General features: G+C 48.9%; 1 protein-coding gene across 7 annotated transcripts in view; it reads right to left on the bottom strand.

The window, feature by feature from the left end:
• RFX2 (regulatory factor X2) overlaps positions 1-21,573 on the bottom strand; it is a 104,256-nt gene that overhangs the window by 39,795 nt on the left and 42,888 nt on the right. For 5 of the 7 annotated variants that reach the window (XM_042250089.2, XM_027969791.3, XM_042250090.2 and 2 more), the window contains exons 2-5: positions 15,380-15,492; positions 12,808-12,897; positions 10,578-10,657; positions 8,930-9,191 (exon numbers count right to left, since the gene is read on the bottom strand). In XM_042250089.2, the coding sequence (XP_042106023.1) occupies positions 8,930-9,191; positions 10,578-10,657; positions 12,808-12,897; positions 15,380-15,484 (537 nt within the window). In that variant the 5' untranslated portion in view covers positions 15,485-15,492. The remainder of the gene's footprint in view (positions 1-8,929; positions 9,192-10,577; positions 10,658-12,807; positions 12,898-15,379; positions 15,493-21,573) is intronic. The other 2 variants (XM_042250091.2, XM_060415551.1) reach the window with 1 other exon arrangement.

Genomic DNA, 21,573 nt, shown 5'->3' with positions numbered 1-21,573 from the left:
CACCCCAGGGCTAGGCTGCTGCTGCTGCTAAGTGACTTCAGTCATGTCCAATTCTGTGCGACCCCATAGATGGCAGCCCACCAGGCTCCCCTATCCCTGGGATTCTCCAGGCAAGAACACTGGAGTGGGTTGCCATTTCCTTCTCCAATGCATGAAAGTGGAAAGTGAAAGTGAAGTCACTCAGTCGTGTCCAACAAGGCAGCTTTCCTTAAAATCATTTCTGTTTTCTGAACTTTTTGAGGATTCCTTTACATCTTGGTATTATGTATAACATGGATGCATGTTATACATATATATTATACATATATTATGTATGTGTATATAACTATGTATATTATGTATATATAATACACATATACAACATATATATACATGTTATACATATATATATATATATATATATATACACAAATACATATTTCTTGACTTACCAGGAGTTTTACCTTTATTTCTTTTAAGATTTTTTTTGATGTGGACCTTTTTTGTTTTTTTAACGTCTTTACTGAATTTGATACAATATTGCTTCTGTTTTATGTTTTGTCTTTTTGGCTGAAAGGCATGTGGAACCTTAGCTCCCCAACCAGGGGTTGAACCTGCAGCCCCCGCATTGGAAGGCAAAGTGTAAGCCACCGGACCACCAGGGAAGTCCTCCATCTTTATTTTTGATCGGGCGCAGTGCAGCCCTTATTCCTTTTCCTTGGCGATTTAATTTCACTGGCTTCCACTGCAAGAATTATTAGCAGAATGCCTGCGGAAAAGGGTACACACATGTCATGCTTTAGGGGTTCTGGAGAAAGGTGGGGAGACAATGCTTAAGGACTTATGATCAAAGATACAGTGTCTCAAGAACTTAATGTAATAGCAGAGAGCAGATAAGTTTTCAGTTCAGTTCAGTTCAGCGCTCAGTTGTGTCTGACTCTTTGTGACCCCATGAACCGCAGCACGCCAGGCCTCCCTGTCCATCATCAACTCCCGGAGTTCACCCAAACCCATGTCCATCGAGTCAGTGATGCCATCCAACCATCTCAACCTCTGTCGTCCCCTTCTCCAAGGATCACCCAGGTGGCTCAGTGGTAAAGAATCCACCTGCCAATGCAGGAGACGCAGGCTTGATCCCCAGGTCAGGAAGATCCCTGGAGAATGAACTGGCAAGCCACTCCAGTATTCTTGCCTGGAGAATCCCATGGTCAGAGGAGCCTGGACGGCTACAATCCATGGGGTGGCAAAGAGACGGACATGACTGAGCACCTGAGCATACACGCACACCTATACTGAAATTTAGTCTAGCATTTTAAAAATTCCTTTCCTGTTTAATCCTGGCAAGGTTTTGCCTGACATAAGGACTAGACTCATGTCTTCTAAGGGAGGGTGAAAGTTACTTCTCCTTTGAGTTCAATAGCGTCCGCCCAAATGGTCATTCCATCCATAACATAGTAATCTCATTAAAATGACCTGAGAGACCAAGATCACCCCTGCAAAGGGCCAGCAATGACCAGTATCTCAAGCCTGGATCTGGCTGTGCCTTGGGGCATGTGGGATCTCAGTTCCCCGACCAGGGATGGAACCCAGACCTCCTGCGTCGGTAGTGCAGAGTCTTAGCCACTGGAGCCCCAGGGAAGTCTAAGTGGTCATTTTTAAAGGCTAACAAACATGTTTAGCTCTTTTTGTAGTTCCTAGAACTTAAAATATTGTAGTTCTACTTCTTAATTCATCAATTAAACTTAAAAAAAATTTTTTTGGTTTGGAAATAACTCCAGACTTAAAAAAAGGTGCAAAAAGAGCACAAAGCTTTCCTATAGGCCCTTCAGCCAGCCTCCACAAATGGTCATTGACCTCATTGACCCAATGGCCTCCCCAAGACCTGGAAACTAGCCCCCACTCAACACTATTAACCAATCAGAAGCCCCATCTGTGGACCAGGAGCCAATCAGGGGTCACACACTGGATATTTGCATACGGAGCCATGAAAGAAAGCAAGAACACAAGGAAAAGATGAAGGAAATTAGAAAGAGGCTTTTATTGAGTGGTGACCCATGTATCCCTTGACATGATGAATGGGTTTGTGTCACTCTGAACAGGATGATGACTTCTCTGGAAAATTAACTGAGACTTTTTAGAATAAGTGCCAGAGTTTCCAGTAGCACTCTTTAATTTTGTCACTTAAAGCAGAACAAAGACACAATTTCAGGTAGATCTTTCAAAGGGATACTGCTTCCCTCTTTGCAAAGAAATGTGCAAAACCAAATTCAAAAGTGACGATATCGTTAGATGTTTGTCAAAACCCATGGAACGTACAACACAAAGAGGGAGCCCTAATGTCAACCAGGGGCTTTAGTTAATAAAAATAAGGTGTCACTATTGGCTCAGTGGCTGTAACAAATGCACCAAACTTGGTAAGATGTTAATGATAAGGAGAACTCTTGGGTATGGGGTGGGGAATTATGGGAACTCTCTGGTTTAGGTTCAATTTTGAGCATTACTTTGCTAGTGCGTGAGATGAATGCAATTGTGTCGTAGTTTGAGCATTCTTTGGCATTGCCTTTCTTTGGGATTGGAATGAAAACTGACTTTTCCCAGTCCTGTGGCCACTGCTGAGTTTTCCAGATTTGTTGGCATATTGAGTGCAGCGCTTTCACAGCATCATCTTTTAGGATTTGAAAGAGCTCAACTGGAATTCCATCACCTCCACCAGCTTTGTTCATAGTGCTGCTTCCTAAGGCCCATTTGATTCTCATTCCAGGATGTCTGGCTCTAGGTGAGTGATCACACCATCATGGTTATCTGGGTCATGAAGATCTTTTTTGTACAGTTCTTCTGTGTATTCTTGCCACCTCTTAATATCTTCTGTTTCTGTTAGGTCCATACCATTTCTGTCCTTTATTATGCTCATCTTTGCATGAAATGTTCCCTTGGTATCTCTGATTTTCTTGAAGAGATCTCTAGTCTTTCCCATTCTGTTGTTTTCCTCTATTTCTTTGCACTGATCGCTGAAGAAGGCTTTCTTATCTCTCCTTACTATTCTTTGGAACTCGGTGTTCAGATAGGTATATCTTTCCTTTTCTCCTTTGCCTTTAGCTTCTCTTCTTTTCACAGCTATTTGTAAGGCTTCCTCAGACAACCATTTTGCTAGCAAAGTAATGCTCAAAATTCTCCCAGCCAGGCTTCAACAGTACATGAACCATGAACTTCAAGATGTTCAAGCTGGATTTAGAAAAGGTAGAGGAACCAGAGATCAAATTGCCAACATCTGCTGGATCATCGAAAAAGCAAGAGAGTTCCAGAAAAACATCTACTTTTGCTTTATTGATTACACCAAAGCCTTTGACTGTATGAATCACAACAAACCGTGGAAAATTCTTAAAGAGATGGGAATACCAGACCATCTGACCTGCCTCCTAAGAAATCTGTATGCAGGTCAAGAAGCAACAGTGAACTGGACATGGAACAACAGACTGGTTCCAAACTGGGAAAGGAGTACGTCAAGGCTGTATATTGTCACCCTGCTTATTTAACTTATATGCAGAGTACATCATGAGAAATGCTGGGCTAGACTGAAGCACAAGCTGGAGTCAAGATTGCCGGGAGAAATATCAATAACCTTAGACACACAGATGACACAATCCTTATGGCAGAAAGTGAAGAAGAACTAAAGAGCCTCTTGATGAAAGTGAAAGAAGAGAATGAAAAAATTGGCTTAAAACTCAACATTCAGAAAACTAAGATCATGGCCTCTGGTCCCATCACTTCAGAGCAAATAGATACAGAAACAATGGAAATAGTGAGAGACTTTATTTTGGGGGGGCTCTAAAATCACTGCAGATGGTGACTGCAGCCATGAAATTAAGACGCTTGCTCCTTGGAAGAAAAACTATGACCAACCTAGACAGCATATTAAAAAGCACAAACATTACTTTGCCAACAAAGGTCCATCTAGTCAAAGCTATAGTTTTTCCAGTAGTTATGTATGGATGTGAGAGTTGGACCATAAAGCTGAGTGCCAAAGAATTGATGCTTTTGAACCGTGGTGTTGGAGAAGACTCTTTTGAACCGTGGTGTTGGAGAAAACTTGCAAGGAGATCCAACCATATTCATTAGAAGGATTGATGCTGAAGCTGAAACTCCAACACTTTGGCCACCTGATGCTAAGAACCGACTCATTAGAAAAGACCCTGATACTTGGAAAAATTGAAGGCAGGAGGTGAATGGGACAACAGAGGATGAGATGGTTGGACGGTATCACTGATGCAATGGACATGAGTTTGAGTAGGGTCTGGGAGTTGGTGATGGACAGGGAAGCCTGGGGTGCTGCATTCCATTGGGTCACAAAGAGTTGGATATGACTGAGCGACTGAACTGAACTAGCTTTTTCTATAAACCTAAAATTTCTCTTAAAAAGTCTTTTAAACAGATAAAAAGTGATGATGGACTATTTATTTATTTATTCATTCATTTATTGTTTTGGTTGATTGCATGATCTTAGTTCCTTGACCAGGGATCAAACCCACTTCACTTGCAGTGGAAGCACTGAGTCTTAACTGCTGGACTGCCAGGGAAGTCTCATGATGAATATTTTAGAGAAAAAAATGGATGTGCTTTTGCTGGCAAAATGTTTCTTGTGGTAGTTTGACAAAGGTCTGTCCAGAGGGAAAGGTAGCCTCTAGCAAAAGCCCAGTAGGCATGTGAGCTTGCCGTCAAGATATCCCGATCTTCCCTGAAAACACAGGCTACAGAGAAGAGCTGTTTTGCAGCTGATGAGCCACTGTGAGCTGTGAGGCCACGTGGATGGTGCACCAGCCCCGTGGGCCACCAGGAAGGGTGCCATGAGAATGGAAGGGCCCGCGTGGGAAGCCAGGCCAGACACAAGGAGGTGTGGATGGGCTCTCATCAGTCTTTCTGAGCATAGATGGAAGCCAGTCCCTTACAGACACAGCTACTTGCAGTGACTGTGTGACGGTTTTCTCGCAGAGCTGGACGGAGGGTGTGAGATCTGGCTCCTTTATGCCCACGAGTGCAGGTGGTCAGAGCCAGGATGTTTGCTGGGGTCCTGAATGCAAGAGCTGAGTCTCTGATGACTCAGACAAGAAACTCCTAGGATTTCTAGTGGCACATCTCAGAGACATCTGCTGTAGGCTGCACACTGCAGAAATTGAATCTGTCGTCCCAAGGCCCCAGATACTGCAACTAAAATATATATATTCTTTTTCATATTGTTTTCCATTCGGGTTTATCAAAGGATACTGAATATAGTTCCCTGTGCTGTACAGTAGGACAGTGTTGTTTATCTATTTTATGTATAGTGGTTTATATCTGCTAATCCCAGACTCCTAATTTATCCCTCCCCCACCCACTTTCCCCTTTGGTAACCATAACTTTGTTTTCTGTGTCTGGGAATCTGTTTTGTAAATAAATTCATTTGTAACATATTTTAGATTCTACATACTGTTGTTGTTCAGTCGCTAAGTTGTGCCCAACTCTTTGTGACCCCATGGACTGCAGCACGCCAGGCTTCTGTGTCCTTCACTGTCTGAGTTTTCTTGAACACATGTGCATTGAGTTGCTGATGTCATCCAACAATTTCATCCTCTGTGGACCCTTTCTCCTCCTGCCCTCAGTCTTTCCCTGAGGAAAAATCTTTCTCCTGCTCTCAATCAGGGTCTTTTCCAGTGAGTTGGCTCTTTGAATCACGTGGCCAAAGGACTGGAGCTTCAGCTTCAGCATCAGTCCTTCTAATGAATATTCAGAGTTGATTTCCTTTAGGACTGACTGGTTTGATCTTGTAGCAAGGGACTCTCGAGAGTCTTCTCTGGCACCACAATTCAAAAGCATTAATTCTTCAGTGTTTAGCTTTCTTTATGGTCCAATTATCACATCTATACATGACTACTGGGAAAACCAAAGCTCTGACTAGACTGACCTTTGTTGGCAAAGTAATGCTTTTTAATACACTGTCTCAGTTTGTCAGTTTTCCTTCCAAGGAGCAAGAACCTTTTAATTTCATGCTTACAGTCACTGTTCGCAGTGATTTTGGAGCTCAAGAAAATAAAATCAGTCCTGGAAGAGCAGGGTAGAGTGTCAAAATATAGACTGTCCATGGATTTCCAATCAATTAAAAAACTTGAAACCCAGATATCAGACCACAGTGACTGGGCAGCCCAGGGTCTGAGCTGCCTTTGTTTGTGGTAGGGTGGTGTGGACCACAGAGAACATCACGACCTATGATTGCAGTTGGTCTGTGACCTGTGACCCTAGTTTATTCACTAGTATGAGTCGAATGCAGTTTGCTGATGTGGAGGCATCATGTCTGTGAGGAACATTCCCTACTGACAGCAACTCCACGCTCACGTCTGCCAGCCAGTCCTCTGACAGTGTGCTGAGGACCCTGCAGGGGGCAGGCGGGGAGGCACAGGCTGCTGGTGCCCCGGGATGGCGGGGCGGGCAGTGCCCACAGCCTGGCTCTAGGGAGCAGGTGGGGAGGCACAGGCTGCTGGTGCCCCGGGATGGTGGGGCGGGCGGCACCCACTGCCTGGCTCTAGAGGGCATGTGGGGAGGCACAGGCTGTCGGTGCCCCGGGATGGCGGGGCGGGCAGTGCCCATACTCTGGACATAGAAAGGAGAGGCCAGCAAGGCTTGGGGAGCCTCTGATATCACGGTGACCCTGAAACACATCAGGATTGAGAGAATAGGGATGAGGTTAGAGCATCCTCTTCTACTGAAAATTAGGCCTCCACAGAAACAGGAAGGTATTTTTTAATTGACCCATTATATCAATAGTCTAAAGAAGAAAAAGCACAGGATTGTATCGATGAAAAGTAAGCATTTGGCAAAACTCAACATCCAATTATGATAAAGACTCTCAGCAAACTGGGAATAGCAGGAAACTTCCTCAACCTGAAAAAGGGCATTGTGAAAACCCTACAGGTAACATCACTTGAGGATGAAAGACTGAAGCTTTTCCCTGAGGGATATCCACCCTCACTACTCATATGCAACATTGTACAGGACGTGCTGGGCTTCCCAGGTGGCGCTAGTGGTAAGAACCCACCTGCCAATGCAGGAGACATGAGACATGGGTTCGATACCTGGGTCGGGGAGATCCCCTGGAGGATGGCACAGCAACCCACTCCACTATTCTTGCCTGGAGAAGCCCATAGACAGGGGAGCCTGGTGGGCTACAGCCCATAGCATCGGAAAGAGGGGGACATGACTGAAGTGAATTAGCACGCACAGGATGTTCTAGCCAGTGCAGCAAGGCAAGAAAAAGAAATAAAAGTCATCCAGATTGGAAAGGGGGAAATAAAACTGTTCCTATTTGCAGACCACAAAAGACTCTTAGAACTAAAAAGTGAGTTTGCTAAAGTCTCAGGAGGCAAAGTCAAGAGCCAGAATCAACTATATTTTCATACATTAGCAATGAAGAGTTGGAAATTAAAAATCAATACCACTTACAATAGCTCCAAACCCAAAAGATACTTAAAGATGTCAATTCTCTCCAAGCTGATATAGAGCTTTAAGGCTATTTAATCACTTAATAGCTTAAGGCTATTTAATCTCACTAGGAATTTTTTTGTAAATATAGATAAGCTGATCTAAAATTTATATAGAACTTGTAAGAGAATAAAAAACACTTTATAGACTGGGAAAGAATATTTGCAAATCACAAATCTGGCAGGGGACTTGAATCCAGAATACACAAACAATTCTCAAAATTAACAGTAAGAAAACAGACAACACAGTTAAAATAATAATAAACTTTAACTGACACATCCCCAGAGAATATATATATATGAGAGGCAAAGCCCATGAATGGGTTCTCACCATCACTAGTGATTATGAAATGCAAATTACAACCACCGTGAGATACCACCGCACACTGATGAAAATGGCTACAACAGAAGATGCTGACGACACCTGAGAACGAAAGATGCTGGCGACAAGGTGGACGAGAGGAGCTCACACCTGGCTGGGGGAGGAACTCGGACTGCGCAGGAAAGCATGGGTGGTTCTGGATAGAGTTAAACATGTACTTACCATAGGAGCAAGCAACCCCACTTGTAGGCACTGATTAACCCCAGAGAAAGCAAAACATGTGTCTGCACATGTGAGTACTTCTAGCTGCTTTATTCAAAATCAGGAAAAGCTGGAAAACCCAGGCGGCCCTCGGCCGGCGAAAGGATGAATGGACTTTCGGGTAAAGGAAGACGACTGAGGAACAGGAAGGAGCCGGTGACTCACACGGTAACTGGACAGGCTCTCCAGGATCCACACTGGGGGAAAGGAGCTGGCCACAATGGGGGTCTTGGGGGTGACCCCCCCAACCGAAACAAAACTGCGGCGACGGAGGACAGACCGACGGGTGACAGGGCTCATGGGTGAGAGGAGGGTGTCACTACCAAGAAGTACTCAGGGGATTCCGGGGGCAACGCCACCATGCCGTATTCTGAGGTAGAGACAGGCACCCGAGTCTGTGTGCGTCAGAAGTTCTCTCTGTGCACCCAAGCGAGTCACTCTATTCTGTGCTAATTTTAAAAATTAGAGTAAGTATGGGACATAGGGTTTTCAAAGCAGATACATTTCCAAAGCAAATGAGCCACGGTTGGGGCAGGGGCAAGGGGTGCCCATATAGCTCTGCTTTGGTTCAGCCCAGTTCCGCAGGGAAGGGCCGATCTCCACCTCCTAGAGGCTGACGATGATGACCGTGGTCATGGTGGAACACCAGCACCAGTAGCGTCCGCCAGCTCGCAACATCGCTCCCAGCAGCTGCCTGGCTATCCACTCTGTCTTTACCAAGGGAGGACCCCAGGTTCACAGAGAGGGGCACCTGTCTGAGCCTGGTGGGGCCCAACGCCCGTGGTCCCAGCTGCCTTCTACTCACCATCCTGCTGCTTTTGGGTGTTTAACCTGCCCCCTCCAGAGCCCGGGATGTACATACCGTAGCTGGCGACGAGCGGGACGTGTGGGCCAGGGTGTGCCTGGTGCCGTCCATCCCCCCGTGGATAAGGTAGGCTCCCGCGCTGGAGACGATGGGACTGCCCCCGACATCCATGGTGATGCCCACCATGCTGTGGGAGGGGACTGCGGACGGGGAGGAGCCTGCCACGGTCACCTGGGCACCGCCTGGGGCCTCAAAGTAGGACGCGGCGCTGCTGGGGGCGTACATCTGAGGCTCGGGGTTGTAGGCGTAGGCCGTCCGCCTGGTGGAGAGGGAAAAGGCGTCATGTCAATGCTGGGGCCCAGGGCACCGAGCGCATGGCTAAGTCAGCCACGGACTGTCAACACAGCCAAGTTCACAGCCAGGGTCTCAGAAAGCACGTGGAATCCCAGCTGACACAACTGGTCATTTACAAACCGCAGGTGCAAACTGCCCGCGGGGGCCCCCTGGGGGCATGGGGCGGGACTGCACCCGACCCTGGTTATGGGAGGGCTACCCTGGGATAAGATGATGTAAAGTCACCCACCGACCCACCCACACTCACACACACACCCACACACACACACAGAGGCTCATGGGCACAAGTGCGTGTAAGGGCGGTGAAGCTGAATACCCCCAATGTCAGTGTCCTGCAGTCACAGATGCTGTCACCACTGGCGGCAGGGAGTGGGATGGGGAGCCTGGCTGAATGGTACAAGGGACTCTGGGCTCATTTTGCAGCTTCCTGAGAATCTAGTTCTTTCAACCCAGAAGGCCAGTTGTTTTTTTAAATGTAATTGCTTAATAAAAAGAATATCTAAAGGATTCCAAGAATTCGTCTGACGTTCCTTTAACATCTGGATCAAATCATTAACCACGTGCATTGATGTCCAGCCTGCTGCAGTGAAAGGAGGTCAGTAGGGGTTTTTCCTCAGGGGTGACTGAGGAAAGGCCCCTCTGGGGGTAGGGAGGTCCCTCCAGTCTCCGGGGGACATCATCTCTGACCACAGTGCAGTCAAACCAGGACACTACCACCAGAGTGCCCCCCAGAGCCTGCTGGGGCCCCAGGGTTCACTCATCCTCCTCTGGGTCAGCGCTGAGCTGTGGACACTCAAGATCCCAGCAGTCACATCTCTAACCACAGCCAGCCCCCCACGCCCTCCCAGGACCCCAACGGGGAGTCGTGAAACCAGAGTCAGAAGCAGGCACGAGGATGCATGCTGAGCAGTGAGCTTCTGGGAACTGCATCACTCTGCCCCAAGCATCACAGAGTTCAAAAGCAGAGAGCCCTGGACGTCCTTGACAAGTAGAAGATCGAGTTCTCAAAACATCAAGATAAGCCAGAGGCTAACAGAGGCCACAATGAAAAAGCAGAGATGGAAATGGTTTCTGGGTTTCGAAGGTGGGCTCTCCAGACTTCAAGGGTGGACTGGAGTTTCTGCTTTTTAAAACTGCCTTCCCTTGAAGTAAAACCACAAAGGCCTATGATTTCTGATATCCCCACTGGGCTGAGATGTCCTGATGGGGGTATAATAGCTGGGTCACCCCACCAGGAGGTGAAGGGAGAAGATTGTGGGCAAACCCATTGCCAGGGGAGCTTAGTAGGCATGGTGGCCAGGTTGGTTCTCTGTAAACCCCTTCCTGGGGAGGGGAGAAGACACCCACGTACAAGGCTCCGTTGGTGAAGACGGCGTCCCCGCCCTCCACGTACTGCACCTGGGGGGGGTACACGTGCTGCACCGGCTGGACCTGAAACAACAGCAGACACTTGGTGTTACACGGTTTCCAGAATATTCAGGTGGAAATATCTCCTATTGCCTTTTGTGAACACTTAGTGCCACGTTACACTTGTTCCACCCCTGGCTGGCATGTCTGAAAACTAGGAGAGATGGTCACGTCGAGGCCACGTATTCTGGATTAGCCCGGACAGGGATGACTGCAGCAGGTTGGGGCCCCTATTCCATGCGGAGAGGAGCCCCGCTGGCACCTGGGAGCTGAGATGCAGAACAGGGCGGGAGGTGGTGGTGGCGATGGTGCCTGGGGTCTACTGGCCACTGGGCAGAGGGGCCGGTCCTGCTTGATGGTGGACACCACAGATGTGGACAGAACTGGGACCTTGGAGTGTCTGATCCCACTCCCCATTATTCCCACCCGCCGGCAGGGAAGGGGTTCAAGTGGCTCACTTGCTCTATCACCCCCGCACCACCCTCTTTGGTGCCCTAGTGGCAGTCCCCAGCAGCTGGGTTGGGGGAGGGGCCTTGGGAACCCCTCTGGGGAGAGACTGTGAAGGTCTGAGCAGAATCAGTAGGAGTGCTGGGCCTGGAGTAGGGGTTGGCGGCTGCGGGTAGAGGGCAGGGCCCCTCCTTCCTCTGTCAGTCCACAGCCTCAGCTGATGACCCCTGGGGGATGCAGGTGCTTTGATGGAGCCCAGAGCTCTGTGTGGGGACTCCGCTGTGGAGGGAGGCTTAGTGCACGCTTGATTCAAGCTCACTGGGAATGAGGAAATCAGGGGCAGGTCTCATCATGGCCTCTCTGTAGACCTTCATGCAGCGGCAGGATTGGATCGACTCCCACCTCTGAGGACACAACCCAGGGACATGCGCACACACATAATCCCTCTCGTCCGTAGGGGGTGGGTGTGATGCAGAGGCCGGGGTGATGCAGAGGTCGGCGTGATGCAGAGGTCAGCAGAGAGAGGAATGGTGGACACATGCCCAGCCCCACGGGACAGGGGAAGCTTCTGGAATCACGGAGCCATGGTCGCGCCCCTCCCTTGAGGAGCTGAGGCAAAGATGCAGGGTCCCTGCTGGGCACCCCCAGAGCCTTCGCTCCTCCTGCAGGAAACCCCAAATCACACAGCATCAGGCAAACCTCTCTAAGGAGTGAAGTCACTCAGTTATGTCCGACTCTTTGCGATCCCATGGACTGTAGTCTACCAGGCTTCTCTGTCCATGGGATTTTCCAGGCAAGAGTACTGGAGTGCGTTGCTTCTCCAGGGCATCTTCCTAACCCAGGGATCGAACCCAGGTCTCCTGCATTGCAGGCAGACGCTTTACCCTCTGAGCCACCAGGGAAAGGCCAAACCTCTCTAAATACCTTGCTAATCTGAGCAGAGCCCCTTGAAGGGAAAAGTGTGTCGTCTGGGACCTCGCCATCTCCACACTATGCTCATAGGTCCTGTTGCATGGGAGCCTGAATGAATTTGAACTCAGCATCTCACATAGAGCAGGAGTTGGCAAACTTGGGTCCTTAGGTCAAATCTGGCCCGCATGATCTTACAAATAGTTTTATTGGCACCCAGCCACACCATCCCTTCCACGAGAGTTGCATAGTTGTACCTGAGACTGTCTGGCCTGCAAAACCAACCAAACAAACAAAAAGCACTGTGAGGCCTTTTCCAAAAAAGGTTTGTCAACCGCTGCTAAGATCACGCTGCCTGTCTGAGCTGATGATCTGGGCTGTGATCTGGCTGCTGAGCCTACACTTTCAAGCTCTGTTCTCTAATCATTTAACTGAACAAGAGGCGCCTGTCTGAGGGTCCAGCACTTGGCTGCGGGTGGGTCTGCCTCTCCTGGAGGCTCCATGTTCCTCCTATTCAGAAACCTCTGCTATCTGCCTGTGTGTCTACAGTTGCACCCCAGGCTCTACCTAGCAGCTCACTTGTGCCCAGAAGGCTGAAGATCTGAATGAATAAAGATCATCAGCTTTCTTGGCTTGTAGCAAACTATCTGCAGCAACAGATTTTTTTTTTAACGCTTCCAAAGAGAACTTCCTGGTAAGGAACCAAACATGTCACACAAAAGGAAACGACGAAACAGGAAAGGAAGCACTGTCATTCGGATGGAGGCTCCCAGGCATCCCATGCCAACCGTGTCCCACATCCCCTGTGCTGTGGTTACCTGCTGTGGCACCTGCTGGACTCTGGGGAGGGAGAGTGGCTGCATCTGGGCCCCTTTGGGAGCCGAGCCCGCTGCCTGGACCAACACCCTCTACAAGGGAAGGAGAGAGGACATTTAGGCTCATCATACGTGAGTCCTGAAAACAAATACAGGTCACAGCCGGCCTGACGATGCCTGCTGCCGCTTAATGGAAACGTATGTAGGGGAGCAGTTAAGAAGAAGGAGGGCACACACATGCCCCCAGCAGCTTTGTCTCCTTGGGGTCTGTAGTCATCAGGGTGATGTGGGCTGAGAACTGGGTGCCAGCCACACTGCCTCCCCGGACAGGCTGGGTCACACCCCACTGTGTCTCTCACCCTCGACCTGCCCTCATTTGAGAAGAAAGGAAGCCCAGAGAGGTCACTGCTAGGCTGCAGTCCCAGCATCTCAGTACTGGAAGTCCCTTAACCCAGACTCGGGCCAGCCCCCTCCTGGCCTCCATGGCGGCTCTCTGGGCCCCTGGGCCATCTCCCCAGAATGGCTTTGTCACTTTGCTGGAGAACTGGTTGAACAGACAAAGCTATGAAAGCGGAAAGGATCAAATGCACTCCGGAGGGGAGGGAGGAATAGGAGGGATTTGGTCGACTATGATTCTGTGATTGGCCTCGTGGACCCTATGCATAACCAGGTGCAGTAATTCTGCAGAGCTTGGCCTCATGAACACCACTGCACTAAGAATTCCACACACCTAGCCCTCCGTGAACTCGCCCCCAAAGACACAGAGAACACAGATGGCACACAGAGATCAACAGGATGGAAGGACAAACCCCAAGTGTCCATCCACACAGGAGAACATCACTCAGCCAGGAAAAGGAGAGAAGCCCAAGTCTCAACACCATGTGAATGGACCCTGAGAATGTGATGCTCAGTGAGAGAGGCAGGCACAGAAGCACACACAGTGTGTGATTCTATCTACGTGAAACATCCAGAACAGACTGATCCGCAGGGACAGAGTGGATTCCTGGTTGCCAGGGGCTGGGGGTGAGGGATGGAGGGTCATTGCTAATGGGGAGGGGCTTTCTATTTGGGAGGATGAAGATGTCCTTGAACTAGCCAGAAGTGGAGGTTGCAAGACACTGTGAATGTCTCAGACACTGCTAAACTGTTCACCTTAAAATGGCAAATCTGTGTCGTGTGAATGTCACCTCAAATACATAAGAATTCTGAGGACTTGCAGGCACACACTCCAAAGCTGAGGCATCCAATATGGAAGGTAATAGCTGTGCCTCTCTGTGGCCACTGACATTCACTTCGATTGAAATGAACTGCAAATTTCAGTTGCTCTGCAGCCCTGGCTGCACTGCTGGTGCTTGGAGCCTGGTGGCGCTGGTGGCAGGACACTCCCACTGTGCTGGGAAGTTCTGCGGGACAGCGCGGGGCTGAGAGGAGAAGTAGGAAGTGTGCATCCTGCCATGGAGGGAGCAAGAAAGCCCCTCACTGGGGAGGCACTGGGTGCTCACTCTTCAGGAAGCTTGCAGGCGAGGCAGGTGCCCAAGGGGTGGGGGATGCAGCCACTGATCTGGGCTGGGGGGCTGGACCCATCTCCGGCAGGGGTGGAAGCCCTGGAGCCTGGGATGGACATGGAGCTCATGGCAGAATGCTGGGACCAGTCTGCCTGCAGTCGCCAGACTGAAGGCGGCTGCCACCCAGACCTGGGGCACTTGAGACTTGGGCTGGTGAGAGGGACCCCAGGGAACAGGGGCTGGAGGGCCCATGCATCAGATGCAGTGGGCAAGGAAACAGTGAGGCCACAGCCGCAGGTGATCACACCCTCTAGGTACCCAGGCTGGGGTGGCCACACTTCCAAGAAATAAATGCCACACATGCCCGACTACGTGTTCCAAACTGAATAACTGGTCTCGGTGTCTATCTACTTGCTTTTGCTGAATTATGGGTTTTATTTTTCTTTTTTGCCTGTACCAATTCTTTCTGTCCAGCTCCTAATTTTCAGACTTGTAAATCATGGATAGTGGGCCTCTGCATATGTCTACAATTTCTGGTCTGTTCCATTATCTTCAGTTTCATGTAGAATTATGTTTATGTCTATTTTCTGGTGTATTCCAAACTACTGTGGAAATCTAGGAGCTGGGAGAACCTTGATGTGAAAATTCTCCGCAAATTTGAAAGAATATGCCACTTCTAATGCTAGATTCAATTATGAACCAATCCTAAGACTTCTCACTTCTGCGTAGAAGGCTCACTTCCAAGGTACCAGAAAACTGCCGCCAGCAGATGAGAATGAAGTCGATCAGAGTCCAAGAAGGGCTTTGGTTCTGAGTTTGGATCATTTCACCAATTCCTTGGTGGGGCCTTTTAAAACAAATGGTGGAAAAGCCAGATAACATGGGAAGAGGGAGGAACATGAGGGTGCATTTCAACAGCAGCAGCCGTGGAGCTGGGAAGTCAATTCAGAAGAATAGAGATGCCAGGCTCTGCAGATTCAAATGCTTTTTGAAACCGTGGTGGATGTGTCCACCCTGGCTGCACTGGTTTTCCCGGGACTGCCTAAGCAACAGGCAGCCTGATCTGTTACCTGCGGAGAGGCTGTCACTGGCTGGGCCACGGGCGCCTGGGCAGCCGCCGACGAGCACAACGCCACGGAAGCTGGGGAATCCGATCCACTCTCTGAGTTCTGCATGCTCAGGTCTAAAGAGAGGCGGAGAGAGAGGGAGGGGAGGGCGGAGAGAGAGGGGGGGCAGGGCTGCCATCACGAAGCCTGGAGAGGCGATGTACAAGGTAGTGAGCGAGCGGCAAGGACCAAGTTCAAGTGCGAGGATCCTGGCCAGACTAGGTAAGTTAGGGGCGGGGGGAGAGAGGCTTCGCAATCATTTCATAAGAAGAGAGAAGGGAGGCGTAGGAGGTACTTTTCCCAACAGAAACCTGAAAAAAAGCCCAGCAGGAATTCCTTAAGGACAGGTGTGGGACAATGGCGTTTCCCTTTCCAATCACATCAAGCTCGACTATTTTCAAGGGTTCATGCAATTTTTGAACCATTTATGGAGAAAATGAAAAGCGCCTGTTGGATGTTTGCCATCTGGGGAGCTACCACACCCCACTATAAGCGCATCTCTCAGGGCAGGGTGTCATCTTGGCACTGTGGCCAGCGAGCAGGTGTCAGCTAGCAGGCTGGTGAGCAGGAGGTCTGTGGGACCTCCTGGGCCAGGTGAGGTGTGGAACAGCACCCCTGCGCCCCCAGTCATGACAACCACAGATGTCCCCAGATCCCAGTGTCCCTTTGGGGGCAGATTCAACACCAGCGAGAAAAAAAGTGATGGCAGAGGAAAGAATAGGCAACCTCCTTTGGGCTGGAGAAAAATCCTCAGGCATTTCAGCAATCAGAAAAGGTGCATTTTGTTCCTCTGCCTATGAGAAAGTGTAAAACTACTGATATATTTTTCTGCAGCTAGGTGCACACACCTCTCAAATGGGTCATTTAAAAATTCTCTACCAAAAAATTCATGTAACCTCAGCACAAAGTGGCAGATGAGACTGACTCCAGGAAAATGCTGAAAGGCAAACTCTCTATATTAAAAAAAATTTTTTTTGGCCACGCAGCAGGGCATGCGGGATCTTGACTCCCCAGCCAGTGACTGAACCCATGCACCCCGCAGTGGAAGCATGGAGTCTCAATCATTGGACTGCCAGGGAAATTCCTCTCTACTTTTTAACAAACACTAGCTACCTTCAAGCTTCAAGAAACAGATCAGCAACTGCAGACAGAGGAGATGGCTCTGGGGCCGCACACAGCTGTGTCATCTCCGTCTTGTCCCCTCCCGGCCACGGCTCTGAGCATGTCCTCCCACGAATGGCGGGTCTGGGCTCCCAGCTCCCGGGGAGACCTGGAAAGCATGGCACACACCGCGGTGCCCAGGACATGCTGCCAGAAACTCTGTGTGTCTCTGTAGCCCCAAGAGCCCCACCTCTAATAATAAGTAGATAATTTTTTTAAAGGCTTTTATAAAATTCAAAGAAAAATTGATAATAGATTTAAACAATTTGCCTAAGGGAAGCAGAAAGGTGTGCATGTGTGTTTGTTTGGATCTGAGAGTGCTGGCTAAATTCCATCTTTATCGACTATCCCAGGTCCCTCCCACCCGCCCCCACCCCCAGGGCCTTTGGTACCACGGGCACCATCTGATGGACAGTGGCCATGCCTGTGGCATTTTTCTGTTTCCTGTGACCTTGATTCAAGTTGTCACCACCAGAGGTCCCCAGATCCATACAATGACTGCTGCTTCTTATGCTCTTTGCCTCTTTTGGAGGAGGAAGAAGAGAAGGGACGGAGAGGGATGGAGGGGGAGGAGGAAGAGGAGGGAGAGGAGAAGGAGACTGTGAATTCCCAATCTGTATTTGCTGGGTCTCCAACTTGCTCTCCTTCCTGATGAAACTCACTTTCGGAATTATTCTACTGGAATTTGCCTAACTTGCGGTCTTATGTTCACGGTTTTCTCTGACCGTTTAAGCCAGTCAGTTCCCCACTCAGTACCATTCTGCCCCCATCTGAAGCCAGGAAGTGGGTAACTTCAGTGGCACCAGGGGGAAAGTGATTCAAACTCTCTATGAAATGAATCCACGAGTGAGAAAGTGAGGAGGCTGACTTCACTGAGACCAGTTCCTTAGTCCATAGTTGAAGTCTAATGGAGACAAGGAGAGGCTGTGAGTGAGTGGGATAGATGGCAGGCCCATGCTCTGCTTACTGTGGCCAGAATGCACCTTCCAGAGTGTGAGTTAGTCTAACACATTCTTGACCAGGATGCACTATCTGTCTCACAGTGTATGGCGTTTAGTGAAAAAGTTGGCTTAAAACTCAACATTCAGAAAACTAAGATCATGGCACCTGGTCCCATCACTTCATGGCAAATAGATGGGGAAACAATGGAAACAGGGACAGACTTTATTTTCTTGGGCTCCAAAATCACTGCAGGTGATGACTGTAGCTATGGAATTAAAAGACGCTTACTTCTTGGGAGAGAAGCTATGATAAACTTAGACAGTGTATGAAAAAGCAGAGACATCACTTTGCTGACAAAGGTCTGAATAGTCAAAGCTATGGTTTTTCCAGTAGTCATGTATGGATTTGAGAGTTGGACCATAAAGAAGGCTTAGAGCCAAAGAACTGATGATTTTGAACTGCGGTGTTGAAGACTCTTGAGAGTCCATTGGACAGCAAAGAGATCAAACCAGTCAATCCTAAAGAAAATCAATCCTGAATATTCATTGGAAGGACGGATGCTGAGGATGAAGCTCCAATACTGGGCCACCTGATGTGAAGAGCCGACTCATGGGAAAAGACCCTGATGCTGGGAAAGATTGAAGGCAGGAGAAGAGGATGACAGATGATGAGATGGTTGGATGGCATCACTGACTCAATGGATATGAGTTTGAACAAGCTCCGAGAGATGGTGAAGAACAGAGAAGCCTGGCACGCTGCAGCCCTGGGGCTGCCAGTTTGCCGTGACTGATTAAGTGAACAACAGCAGCAAATGCCACTCAGACCAGAGTCAGCAGACTTAAGTCCCGAGTGGGACGTACGAGCCCACCTGATCTCTGTTACAACTACTAGACTTTGCCATCATAGCATAGGAGCAACCATGGCTGGCACAGGAATGAATGACCTTGGCAGGGTTCTGATAAAACTATTCATAAAAACAGGCGATGGGCCATGGCTGTTGGTCATTGATCCACATAATTTGGGTTTGATAAAGTGGTGTGGTTTCGGAAGACGTAGAAAAATTACACTGCCTTGATTTGAAGCCTGAGGCCCACGGCCTTCCATCCAGCACCTTGTTCCTGAGGCGACATCTCACCAACATGACAGGACTTGGGGGGACCCCAGAGGGTGACTCAAATTGGGAGAAGAGTGAAGTCGCTGACATTTAAAGACAAACGGAAATATCAGACATTGGTTAAATGCCAACTGTGGTCTTCCTGAAGCTTGCTGCTGCTGCTGCATGCTCAGTCATGTCCGACTCTTTACGACTCCATGAGCTATAGCCCGCCAGGCTCCTCTGTCCATGGCATTTCCCAGGCAAGAATACTGGAGTGGGTTGGCATTTCCTTCTCCAGGGGATCTTCCTGACCCAGGGATCAAACCCGCATCTCCTGCACTGGCAGGTGGATTCTTTACCACTGTGCCAGCTATCCTGAAGTTTATGAAGCCACAAAGAAGGCGGATTCATTGAATGCCAGAACCCTAAAAGCCAGGGGTAGCCCTTAAAACTCAGGATGGGCAATTGGGCACAGCTCACTTTGGGGGGCTGTAGTGGGTTGAAGGGTGTCCCCCAAAATTCATGTCCCCCTGGAGTCTCAGGATGTAACCTTATTTGGAAACAGCGTCCCTGCAGATGTACAGAAGAGAAGGATGGAAAGGAGATCACAGGGGATGAGGGTGGGCCCCAAATCCAGTGATTGAGTTCTTAGAAAAGGACACACAGGGAAGAAGGCCATGTGACGGTGGAGGCAGAGACTGGAGTGACGCAGCTACAAACCGAGGATGCCGAGGCCCTCAGAGTTGGAGGAGGCAGGAAGGCGCCTCCCCTAGAGTGATCATGGCCCTGTTGACACTCTCCGGTCTCCCGAACTGCTAGAGGATTTTTTTTTTTTGGTTGTTTCAAGCCACCCAGGGTACTTTGAATGGCATCCCTGGGAAACCCACACAGGGGTCTCCCTATGGTCCACCCCATGAGGTGCTGGGGTCCTGCTTTGGTCCCAGGCACATTGTATCAGGCAGATGATACACATTTAGCAAATGAATGAACACCAGTAATGCCTCAGTATTACATCTGACACTGAATGATAAAAACTTACAGATAGCATTTCAGACACTGAGAGTCTATGATGGCACTTTATGAAACAGATAATGATACATGGAATTATTATTTCAAGTGACGGTACAGTTGGGAAATACAAAGAGGTTCATAGAGGTTTCAGAAAAAGCACAAACCACCTGGTTATTTCAGGGGTACCTAGGACTCTCCTGGGAAGGATAATGACTCTTTGGGACCAAATTCTCTGCTCCCTCAATTAATCCTTTGACACTGGGATCAGAAACAGAATGACAGATGCCTGGTGGGTCAGTCTGGCTGCTCCTGTACATGAAGATACAGCATGCCCATCTGCAGACAGTGTGATACCCTTCCTTTCCCACCTAAGATCACCAAGGTTGTAGGTTGCACATAAGCTGATCCAGTTTCCTGCAAAAACGTTTTATTTGGGTCCATTAATCAAGGGCTCTTAGCACATCAAACTTTAGGTTTTTTAAAACATGGTTTTTCAAAGGCATGCAAAAGAAACACTGGCTTTCAGTAACAGAGCAGCAAATTGGGTGGATTAAACCTTCTGCAGAAAACAACTGCAAAATCTGGGCAAATTATCATTATTTTTAAAGCAACTATTTAAGACACTGGAGGGTGACCGAAGCAGGAGGACACTGCCAGGGGTCCCGCCCTTGGAAGACCACTGTCACAGATCAGACTGCCTGGGGACTCTGGCTTTCGCTTGGGGGTAAATCCCCTGTGCAGGAATGCTTGGGTGGCAGAAAGCAGCAGGCTGGGCATCTTGAAGTGTCAAAGGACAGAGTTCACAATGTTGGGGGGAATCTTGGAAGACAGAGAGCCACAGAGAGGATGAATCCCCAAATCTGACTACAGAGTACACCAAAACCCCAATTGGCTAAAAACCACACACGTGGAGGAGACATGGGGGTCTTGGAGAAAACCCAGCAGTTCACAGATGAAAATGCTAGGAGATTTCAGCTGCTACTCACTGCAGGAGGGCAGTTTGAGTCCAGCCAAGTTAACGGCCATCAGGGGGACATGGCAGAATCCAGAGATTCTGTAACATATCACTCATGGTGTCCAGGACCCAATAAAGACCGTGAGCTACGAGAAAAAATAGGAAATTGTGATTCATGCCCAAGAGAAACAAAAAAAGAGAAATAATTACAACCAAACTAAGATAATCCTGCTGTTGCTGATAAAGCATACATACTGTATGACTCCAGTGATATGACATTGTGGAAAAGGAAAAACTATGGAGACAGCAAAAGATTGCCAGGAGTTGATGGAAGGAGGAATGGATAGGAGGAGAGAGGGTTTTTAGGACAGTGAAAATACTCTGTGGCTTCTTTGGTGGCTCAGCAGTAAAGAATCTGCCTGCCAGTGCAGCAGACACAGCTTCGATCCCTGGGTCAGGGAGATCCCGTAGAGAAGGGAATGGCAACCCACTCCAGTATTCTTGCCTGGGAAATCCCATGGACAGAGGAGTCTGGTGGGCTGCAGTCCATGGGGTCGCAAAAGAATCAGGCATGACTGAGTGACTAAACAACACCACCAGAAATACTTTGTAGGCTGCTATACATTTGTCCACACTACTGAAAGTACACCACCAAGAGGGAACCCTAGTATAAAGTCTGGACTTGGGTTGCTCAGTCGTGTCTGACTCTGGACTGTAGCCTGCCAGGCTCCTCTGTCCATGGGATTCTCCAGGCAAGAATACTGGAGTGAGTTGCCATTCTCTTCTCCAGGGGATCATCTCTAACTAGGGATCAAACCTGGGTCTCTGGCAGTGCAGGCAGATTCATCACCATCTGAGCCCCAATGATGTGTTAGTATACGTGTACTATCAGCTGCAACAGATGGACCATCTGGTGAGGGACGTTGATAATGGGGGAGGCTATGTAGGTGTGAAAGCAGAGTATACACAAAATTTCTGTACCTTCCTTTCAAT

This window comes from Ovis aries, chromosome 5 (assembly GCF_016772045.2).
Source record: "Ovis aries strain OAR_USU_Benz2616 breed Rambouillet chromosome 5, ARS-UI_Ramb_v3.0, whole genome shotgun sequence".
Classification (NCBI taxonomy): Eukaryota; Metazoa; Chordata; class Mammalia; order Artiodactyla; family Bovidae; genus Ovis; species Ovis aries.
The sequence above is the reverse complement of the archived record's forward strand: the minus strand, read 5'-3'. Positions and strand labels throughout refer to the sequence as shown.